We start from the raw sequence: 10,807 nt of genomic DNA, 5'->3' as shown, positions 1-10,807 counted from the left end.
GGTTGAGGTTGGAAATGAGGAGACATTTCTGCTCAGAAAGAGCAGTCAGGCATTGGGACGGGTTGCCCAGGGAGGTGGTGGCGTCCCGGTCCCTGGGGGTGTTCAAGGAAAGGTTGGACGTGGCGCTTGGGGACATGGTTCAGTGGGTGACACTGGTGGTAGGGGGTGGTTGGAACAGATGATCTTGGAGGGCTTTTCCAACTCAATGGTTCCGTCATCCAAACAACAGGGCGGCAGGGCTTCGCCCTGGGCCGCCTCAAGATGGATCAGACCCATCAAGCGGGGCAGCCCGCGGTCCCGGGCGGCAGCCGCGCCTCCGGGAGGCGGCCACGGCGCTGCTGAGGAGCCCGGAGCCCGGCAGCGCCGTCCCCCGGCCCCGGGGCGCTCCCTTCCCCTCCGCCGCCGCCGGCCGGGCCGCGAGGGACGGGACGGGGCGGGGAGGCGTGAGGGGGCTTCACCGCCCCGCCGCGGCCTGCGGGCACGAAGCGCCAGGCCGGCGGGGCGATCCCATCCCCTCCGCTCCCCTCCGCTCCCCGCCCCGCCCGGGCCGCGCCGTGCCGAGGCGGGCGGCGGGAGCCCCTCCCGCCTCCGCCGCCTTCAGGGGCGCCTCGTCCCGCTGGCGGCGCCTCACGGCGCGATGCAGCTGCAGTGGGAGGGAGAGGAAACCCACCCCCCTCGCCCGGCGGCCGCCTTTGTAACCGCGCAGCCCGGCCCGACTCGCAGCGGCTCGGCGAGCGCCGGAGCGCGGCGGCGGGAGCAGATGGAGCCGGAGGGTAAGGCTGCGACCCCGGGCCGGGCCGGGCCGGGCCCCCGCGGGGCTGCTCCGTGCGGGCTCCGCGCCGCGCCTGCTGAGTCCTCGGCGGGGCTCGGGCTGCCCGGGCCGGCGGGGAACTTCTTTCTCTCCCCTTCTGCCTCTCCGTTTCTCCCTCCTCCTCCTCCTGTGCCCGGCTCGCAGCCCTTCTCCGCGGGGCGAGACCCTGGCGGGAGGCCCCCGGCTCCAGCCCGGGCTCCGGCCGCGTTTTGGGGCGCCCCGGGGGCTGGCGGCAGGGCCCCGAGCCCCGTCCCGGGCTGACAATGCCCGGGGACCGCGGCTCTGCGGGAACGCGGTCCTGAGCTGCGCAAATGTATTTTTAGGTCTCCTAAAACCACATAAAACCCGTCCTGTTAAACACTTATTTTGGTAAGGCTATTATTAACGGCACAGATCAAATTTGTTTCCTGCCAATCCATATTTAGGCACTCGTGAAATGCCAAGTTTTTTCTCCGCTCTCTCCTTTTTAAATACCTTTTGGAGCTGTTAGTAGTTATAATGTAAACCATTTCTAGTTGCAAATTGGAAACCTCTGAGCCATAATGGTCTGTTGCATTTAGCTGGCTGGCTCTTGTAAGCTCTACATTCTCATGCAAAAAAAAAAAAAAAAAAAAAAGCCTAAAAAACTTACGAGATTCATGTTTTAAAAATTGGCTGCATACATACATCGTAGCTGTTTTTTAAACCTCAGTACCTAAGTCACATTTTCCATTCCAAGCATTGAGAGTGGTTAAACTGTGTTAAAGGGATAGCTCTACCTTGGTTCCTGTGCGAGCTTTGGGGAATTTTAGCACAAAGGAAAATGGCTCTACAATGTAACAGAACTGGGGGCTAGCGCTTCTTGCAGTGCCTGAAACACAGCAGCACCAAGGACTGAAAGGGACTATTGGCAATTGTTAATGGCCAGAATTGGGTTTGTTGTCCACGCGGAGAGGCGTACAGAATGTAAACGGAATACATCTGGTGACGAACACACTGATAAAAATATTTTTTTACATTCTTTAAGATGTACATTTGTACTAGTAAGCCAGCTTTCACACCATTAGAAATTAGAATGCTTTACTTATACAGATGATATTCGAGCTAGCAGAACCGTATTTATAAAGTCATACTAAGCAAACTGGGTTTGTTCGTATATCTCCTTAGCTTAATAAAGCTGGAGGAAAATGATAAAAATAAAATTGAATTTAAATGAGTTCCTTCTTTTGAAGAAATAAATCCTTGTGTTGTACAAATGCAGTTTCTCTTCTGCCCTACTTCTTGGGCAGGTAAAGGCTGGATCAACCCAAGAAAGATCACAGTGAGTTGCAGACCTGCTGAGATTTACCGTCTGCCCTGGCTTCAGGGCTATTCAGACAATCTGACTCCTGGCATCTCCTGGGCTACTCGGGTACTTCAGTATGTTAAGCTTGGAGACGGTCCTCCTGTGTGGATTTGAGCCTGCAGGAGGTGACCAGGGATACCTGTGTTAGCAGCCTCTCCGTGAGTTACAGAAGGCTCCCAGGTTAGCCACTGGTAGGTAGGTGCTCTAACTACCCCACCGTATGCACGAATGTGTAGCTTTGTTGGCTGTGGTTGTCTTCAGGGACTAAGAGAGAGTTATTTCTGTTTGCCAAGTTACAGCACCTACAGTGTGGTGATCTAACTCACATATGTAGATGCTAACCTTGCTCCTGGGACTTTGATCAAATGTGTCCTGCTCACATCATTCCTGAAGGAGGCTGGAGGTGGAGTACCCTTCAGTGCGGCTCCTGGCATTTAAATGTACGTCTAGAACACTTGCTGAAGACGAATCTAGGACCCTGTCTTCCCAGAGGAACTCTGTCTCTTTATAGATACATAAGGTAGGAGATCCTTAAGGCATCTTCCACAGAGATGATAAAGAAAGATAGGGGATGGTAGTAGGCTACCCTTTCCTTAAGGAAATCTAGCGTGGTCTAGCAGTGCCACAGGAACTACTGACCTGGAAAACTCTTGTGGATGCCCCCTGTACCACATCACTTGAGGCAGTAATGTGCAAAGAGTTTGGGACTTGAAAGCTTATTTGGTCTTGAAGTGACTCAGAGATGGAGGAAAGGATGTTCATACCACTGAAAATGATGAAATCAACAGAGAGCACTGAAAATCCTTGTGGCTTCTTGTGTGGGATGAGCTTCTGTAGCATGCTCAAAAAGGAGGAAGAGTGTCCGAGGCCAGTAGCAGTGGGAGCAGGTTGCTGAGGCACTGGGGCTCCGGGAGGAAAGGCATGGGAAGTCAGAGTCCAAGGTGATGATTTTTCCCTTGTGCATTCTTTGCATTGTGATATTTTCAAGATGGGCTCTGTGACCTTTTCCCCCCCCCTAAGCAACGCGAGATTTTTATGCTGCAAGCTCAGTGATTAAGTTGTTAGGTGTTTGTTTTGAAGGAAGCCTTGCTCTCAAGCAACCTGCATGGGATGGTGTGGTTTGGGGACTGCTGCCCTCTGAAAGCCTATCTAAAATTTGTGCGTTTTCCACTCGTTTTCAGTGCCTAACATCCTTAAGGCAGTCTTTAGGAGCAGCTTTGTCCTGCATGAACCATTGAGCGGGTTTGATGGGCACTGGATGAACGCTCTTGTTCCTGACTGAGGCTGATCTGCTTCTACAGCCCTTACTCAATGATAATTGATATATTGCTTTAAAAGTGTCTGTACCTACTTTTGTTTTAGGTGTCTTGTTAAGTTTATCAGACTCCAGTCACATTGATGCAAGTGTTCCTCCTTTGGTTAGTGTGCCCGAGTAGCCTGTGTGAGACCTGAGAGGACAGCGAGTGTTGATGTAACCATGATGTGATTAATGCTTTGTTTCCTCTCTGTATGCTGGCTCCTACTAAAGCAGCTGCAAACTTTTAAAATGCATTTGAATAAGATTCATTTGCTTCTTCAAGCTGCTTGGTAAACAATTTCAATATTTTTCTTTCATTAAATACTCAAAACTCAATTTAAAACTATTTAAAAGGGGTGGCAGGTAAAAAGTAACAAATACTTCCAGTTCCTGGGGCTGAATACAGAAACTGTACTGGTGCTTTGAGCTGTTGGCTACCTGCATGTTAACTTGTCGGAGTGGAATAAATAGTGTTGCAGATTAAAAGCAGTAATAACTACTGTGGTATTTGTTTTTGTTGGCGTTATCAAATTTTAATGTGAAAATGAACGTTTCACTTGAGAGACCCTGGTTTACAATCATCGCATCATGATGAATATTGATACCATTTGCAAATATCTCTCCTCTTCCAAACCCTCTGAACTAGCTGAAAGCTCCCCTGAAGTAAAAAATCAGCGTTGTGTATTTTTCAGATGTGGGAACAAAGACAGAGAACTTGAGATAGTTCACTTCATCTCAGGCTAAGGAAAAAGTGAGGGAGGAGGGAGGCTGCGAGGGGGGTGTTTGAGCTCCTCAGCTGGTTCCTTCTGTGGGGGCAGCTGTCGAGCCACGCTGCCTGCTCGCCACTAGCTCTCAGAAGAAAACTCAGATTTTCGTGCCCCCTGCCCGTCCCGGCAGTAGGCACTGCGCCTGGCTGCCCCCGGCCTCCAGGCACGGCACCCCCGACCCCCACCGTGAAAATCCACCATGAAATTGGGGGTGGATGTCTGCAGATCGGCGTTGCGTTCTCTGGAGCGTACAGTAATGGGGAGGCAGTCCTGGCAAGAGACTCCGGCTGGTTTGGAGGTTATGAGTAGTGAAATTTGAGAAGGCCTTTGTTGGTGTAACAATTGTGGAGGTACACGGGGAAGTGCTTGCAGGGGAACTTTTTCCCCCTCCCTCCTGTTCCCCGTCCTGTTCCGTAGCCATCGCCTAAAAGCGAGGTTTAGTATCACCATATCTATGTTTTGCTCCTTGCAGTGTCTTAAAACTTTACGAGGCTTTGTGTTTTCTTTCTCAGTAAGCGGCTCTGCACTTTATCTGTACTCAGTATCACTACGAGTTTCTGGTGCTGAGGTTCTGCGTGTTTGCTGTATCGCGGTGCCGGGGATGCTGTACCAGCAGCACAGAGGAGAAGTGGTAATGAATGTCCTCTCCTGCAGCACTAGATGGAGGTTCAGCCTGATGCTCATCTCCGTTCCTGCACTGGCACGGACGTTGCTTTTCCTGGCAGCAGTGACTGTGCGCTTCTATGAGAAATACCCAGGGAGTGCTGCTGGGACCTGGCTTCTCAGTAATGGCATTATTTACAGCACGTTGCCTCTGTGGTCCCTGACCACTACCTCTCCAAGCACTTTTCTTCCTGCTTTTTCTTCTCGTGTCACTGACTTGTGCTGCTATTTTGGTCTTTGTGCAAAACGCAGGAGTTTATTGGTGTTACCCACTTCCTTGTTCTCGGGGCTGCACTTGGTTATTTTGCCAGGCTGCAGACCCTGGTATGGGACAGCAAGCTGGTGATGGAGCGAGTGGGCTGGGCAACTGGGCAGGAAGGCTGGGAGAGGGGGAATTTACAAAGGATAACCTCAGTCGTCTTGTCCAGGATTCCCTTTGTGGCCTTTAGGGTGCTCCAAGAGGTGGTTTCGTGAACTCGGCACCCCCAGAAGCTCCGTTAACGGAGCCCAGGTACCTGCCTTGGGGCCAGACTGCCCACGTACCCCTTCAGGGTCTCTTTCATGAGTATCTCTCTGTATGTTCAGAGCAGATTGCTTTTCCCTCGTGTTTTGCTTGCCATGACACACGCTGGGAAGTCGCGGTTTGTCGTCACATGGCATCCCCGGGCAGCTGGTCAGCCCTTCCTGGCTCCCACTCCGCAGTTTTGCTGGGCAGTAATAGCCTAGGGAAGGAGCTTTTTGTGCCTTGAAGAAATCTGTTGAGCACTGAGACAGCTTTTGTGTCTTTTAAAGACGCTGGTGACTTTCTTGAGTGCTCAGAGTTGTTAAAAGCAAGAACAGCCATTTCTAAGTTTTCAAATTGCACAGGCTCGCACAGCGCCCTTCAATGCTAGAAGTATTGATTGCTGCTCTGAAGCGAGCTCTTGACGTTGAGTAAGAAGCTGTCATCAGGCAGTGAATGGAATAATGTACGATTCATGGTCTTCAAATCTGTTATTAGTAGTAGGAAAAGGCATTTCCTTGGATGACAGAATCCTGAAGGCGTTAACAGAGAGGGATGGAGCAGACCACAGGAAACGGCTGCGAGAGGCAGGGAACTGTTAAACATTTCAGGCCTTCGTGGATTTCAGTGCGGACAAAAATAGTTATATGATTGAAATGATGTGTTAAAGTGCTGCAGCTTTGCTTTTTGAAATGTAATTCTTCCAGTCCTTGAATTTCTTTGGAGATTGATTTAATCCATTTTAGAAAGTCTTTGGCTTAATGAAGATTCAGGTAGAGAATATTTTTATGCTAGACTGACTGAATGAATCTTGCATTACATTTGCTGGTTTTCTCTCTTGAAGCACTTTGAGTATTCTGTGGCTGAAGTACACAGAGACACAGCTTTCAGCGTAGCTGCCTTTGCTGCTGCTTTATGGTACTTATTGATCTGGTTAATTAATGTGTAAGGCTAAAACCCAGAGACTTTGGACTCTGGTGAGACGTCAGCCTATTACTGGAAACCCAACCTACATCCTTCGGACGGAGCGTTTGGGTTCAGTTCGTACGTGTAGCGTGCACATCTTTACACATTGCACTGCCAATCTGTACAGGGAGTTTTGGAGGCTACCAGCATTCATATAAAAAAAATCTGATTTCCAAAAGTCCAAAGAGCCTGGTAGTCCCAGTATTTTTTTGGAAGGCAGGGAGACATCTAAATATCCCTTGGATGTCAGAGGTTTCTCCTGTTTATTTTAGACTTCTGAAAAGCAGGCAGGTGTCTAACTATAATGAAGGAATTTAACACTGGGCCCTAGTTTTTCTAAACTCTTGGCCCCTCCTTATTCTTTCTTTTTGAGCTTGCAGGCTCTGAGCAGAAATTCTCTCTTGGTAACGTAACCCTGAGCAAATATTTACATTCATGAGATTCTTGCTACTTCAGCAATCGTTTTGGACCTTGAGGTTGGAACAGGGTGAAAGTTACTGTACCAAACACCGGGGCTGGGAAGGGCGAGGGGAAGGGAGGTCTGGAGGGGCTGCCAGATGTGGATTTACTGTGTGTGGGAAGAATCACCTGTTCGATGTGCCTCAGTTGTCGCTCCACAAACACTGCTGTGCTCCCAGGTAAGTTCTGCAGAGATATGATGTTACCTGCCACTGTCCCTGTGCGTATCTGAAGGGTGCTCATGATGTGAATTTCACCCCCATCTTCACAAGGACAAAGAAAAAAGATTGAGTTACACTGAAGTGAACGGAGGGGAAGGGAAGACTGAAGTGGAAAGGAAGGAAAAGGTGGTAAGTAAAATGCAAAAAACCTGGGCAGACACAGAAAGTTTGAGGGAAGTGTCTTTGAAATTAACCTATGGATGTTTCAGAGGTAAAAGAAAGATGGTCCAGGGTACAGAACAATAAGAACTGGATGAATAGGCCAAATGAGGAATTATTTACGGATTTTGTCCGTTGTTACATCCTCCTAAAACGATGATGGAAGTGCCGCCAGATGTCTGCCTCCCTTGTGTTTGTTTTCTGGCTGCTGTTGGTGCCCCTCAGTGCGCCCTGTGCTGAGGAGCATGGGGATGATGCTTCTTGGACAGTGAGGTGGCGGCTGGGCAGGACCTGTGCAGCCAGCACACCATGTCCAGCTCTTTCAGGTTTTAGGCACGGGGTGCTGAGTGCTGATTTGCTACAGACTTACTCAGAGTATAAATTCATTCAAAACTCTTCAACCTCGCTTGGTGCTGGCCAGCTCTTACCTGTCGTCCTCCACCGGGCGTGAAAGCATGAAGGCAGCACAAACCACGCATTGTGTTCCCTGCTGAATTTGACAGAAGTGGGATTGTGCCCCTGCAGTCAGGTTTGTGCTGGTGGTTGACCCGGCTCTGCCCAGATCTCCCGGAGCCGTGGCTGAATGCACAGTAACTCGCAGTGATTAAAGGTCTAGCCCCTGGGCTGCAGCAGCACATAGCTACATGTTGGAACGGTTACTCTTTGCATTGAAGTAGCATGTATGGTTTTGCTATTTAAATTTTTCCCCCTTTTTCCTGTTTGTTGAATATCTGCAAAGCCCTGGGTTGGGGGTGGATGAATTTGCCCAGAGGAAAATCTCAGCTTTCCAATTTCCTGTTGGAGCCAGGTGTGCCACCTCCGTGCGCTGCTCGCACCGGCTGCGGGAGTTGTTCGCTTGGGCTGAGGTTTCCCATGGAGAAACAAACAGTGCTGCCTGCTGAGCCCTTCTGTATCTGTTTTACTAATCGCTATTGAAATTCTTACAGCCAGCTTCTGACTTGTAAAAATACAGAGCCAAATACGGAAGGTTGGGGGGAACAACAGCTCCCCATTATTAGGCAGGGCAGAAATTAATTTCTTAAATGTATTTTCAGCTTGGCCAAATATGTGTCTTGCTTTGCCTTTCCTAGTGTATTAATGAAGCTGCAAGTGTCATGCAAATCCAATCTTCTTGTTAGGACAAAGAAACCATGCAAGTGGATATTGAAGATAAAGGAACTGATGTGTTGCTGGTTGTTGGTTTAGTCCGGGGTGTGAGCTCTGCCAGTGGCCACAGCCACCGTATTGGACACAAGAAAACCTGCAGCTAACAGCTGGAGCTATAGCAGGCACCAAGAGATGGTTTTGCTTTTTTCTTCTCCTGTCTAGTCTGCACTCCTAATTATTTAAAGATTGGACTGTGTCTTAAAGCAGGAGGGTTCATCAACTCCCCAAACTATTGGCCTCCACTGAAATAGGAAACCTTTTATAGTTGTTAATAGATTTAGGATTGCTAATATGTATTTAATAAACAAATAAACAATAACAAAAAGAGGAAAAAAGGTATCTCCGGTAATACCCATGGAAATGCATTTCTAGCTGGTGAGTACTGCAGGCTGACACCTTCACCCTTTGGGAATGGGTTCCACTGCTGGTCTTTTCAGGACATAGAAACAAAAAAACAACTTGCTGCTTCGATTTCTGGTTTAGCTCTGATTTGGTAGGTATTCTGATTCTACTTGTAAAGCAAGCATAGACAGAGTGGTGCAGGCATTGCATTTACTGTCAGGATACAGGGAGGTGGGGAGTGCACAGCCGTGCTGGTGTGTGTCCAGGCAAAGTCCTGCCTTTTGAATCCAAACTGACTCTCCCAGTAAGAAATGTGTAGGTAAATCACCTCCTTCCCTGGATGAAACTCAAACCTCACAGTTTTTCTCTGAGCTTTCCCAGTCGCCTCTTTGTCCCACTCCAGGATGACCGAGGAAGCCCAGTACACCACTGATGCGGAGAAGTGTCAGCCTCCCACTTGCTTTTTCCATTTCCCACTGTTGTTGCTCTCGCACCTTTCCTGTCATCTCATGCTTCTGTGATGCCTTAAGTCTTCAGGATATTCCTCCTAAAATCTGTTTCCAAGATGTGTTTATGTCACACCATCTTCTTGGCTAACAATGTATGTTAAAAATGAATCAAAACCGAGCTGTTCCGGCTATGGGCTAACCTAGCATTGAGCTTCGGAGCCTTCCGGCAGCCAGACAGCACACGTGCACATCTGTGCCTGCAGCCTTCGGAGATTTTGGGCTTGGGTCCAGCTAAGGTGGATCATGTGCGCGCAGTCTTGTTAGCTGCCTAATCGTGCTGCTGTTTCCATTTTTTTTTTCTTTTTTCTTCCCAGAATTTAAGTTCCTCTGTCTTGCAATGGAAAAAACAACCTTATGTATTAAATCAGACTTGTGAGCGTGTAGGCTCTGGGTGTAGCATGCAGAGTTCTGGGTGTGGTGACACGATAAGCAGCGAAGCTGATCATCCTTGCCATTCCATAGAACTGCACATCATATGTGGGGGCCCTTGGGGCCTTGCTGAGGAGGCGCTCATACTGGAAACGGATTTTGACTTCACCAAGTAGTGGGGGAAAAATGATGAAGCCTCATCTAATACACATGTAATTAGTAAACAGATGTTTCATATTGATCTGACTTTTGAAATGCATTAAAGATTTCTAACCATCATGTGTCTTACTTGTAAAACTACTGCAAAGTCATCATTTGTACTGAAAGCCTTAAAATGCTTTATACTTTTAGTGGAATATAATTTTTTTTTTTTTAAATGATGATTAGGATTTTCAAAAACAGCACAATTATACAAGGGTAGCAGTTCATGTATAACTTGATTCTGTAACCTCTATTTTGGTTTAAGACTTGAAAATCTAATGGTGGGAAAAGGTTTTTTTTTTAATTTTATTTTTTATTTTAAAGCTGATGATCGTGACTGCAGTGGTGTCCCCTTTCTGAAAAGGCATAGGGCAGGCCTTAAAATCAAAATCATTTTTCAGTCTGGCATAATAATATGAAAGAGAAGATTGTCATTTACTTCACTTGGAAGTGCGGTGTGCCGAGTGCTCTATTTCTCTGTTTTTCAGCAACTTTGGTGTTAAAAGACTGTGCCTGAAGGAATTTTACATTTTTGCCCTTGATGCTTTGCTGCCAGATATTGAGAGGAGGTCACATGTGAAGGGATTAACAGAGGACAGAGCAAGATAAAGCCTTGTCTGAGCAGGTGGTACTTTTCATGGGTATTGATTCTTCTGGGATGTCTTTTAATGGCAGTGGATAAGTAGCACAGGTCTAGGGCTGATCAGACATATTGCATGCCTTTAAAAAAAGAGACTGTCTGACAGACACTTACAGAAAAGGGAACCTTCACTGGAAATATTGGTGGTGCTGCTCAATATACTGTTAGGTTTATATGTGGAGTTGTGCTTAAAATGCTGCTGCTTTATATGTGTTTGGCTGGTGCTACGGTTGGGTGATAGACTCACAGAAATGTGCGTAGCAAGTGGAAGTAATTTCTGCTGCTTATTATGTCTGGAATAAAAAATGTAATAAGATTTTTCTTTGTTAAGATTGTATGTAGCAAGTAGGTTTGGTTTTCTGTGTTAAGAATGTGCAGAAACTGGGTGTAGATTGTAATGTTAGATTATG

General features: G+C 47.8%; 1 protein-coding gene across 2 annotated transcripts in view; it reads left to right on the top strand.

Moving 5' to 3' along the window:
- The first annotated feature begins 389 nt into the window (after positions 1–389).
- Positions 390–10,807, top strand: part of FGD3 (FYVE, RhoGEF and PH domain containing 3) — a 109,411-nt gene continuing 98,993 nt past the window's right edge. Inside the window, exon 1 of one of the 2 annotated variants that reach the window (XM_027467624.3) lies at positions 390–773. In XM_027467624.3, the coding sequence (XP_027323425.1) occupies positions 638–773 (136 nt within the window). In that variant the 5' untranslated portion in view covers positions 390–637. Of the gene's footprint in view, positions 774–6,910; positions 6,969–10,807 lie in introns of those variants that run through there. The other variant, XM_005019075.6, reaches the window with a different exon arrangement.

The sequence above is a fragment of the Anas platyrhynchos genome, chromosome 13 (genome assembly GCF_047663525.1).
Source record: "Anas platyrhynchos isolate ZD024472 breed Pekin duck chromosome 13, IASCAAS_PekinDuck_T2T, whole genome shotgun sequence".
Classification (NCBI taxonomy): domain Eukaryota; kingdom Metazoa; phylum Chordata; class Aves; order Anseriformes; family Anatidae; genus Anas; species Anas platyrhynchos.
This window is presented reverse-complemented; position numbering and strand designations above follow the sequence as displayed.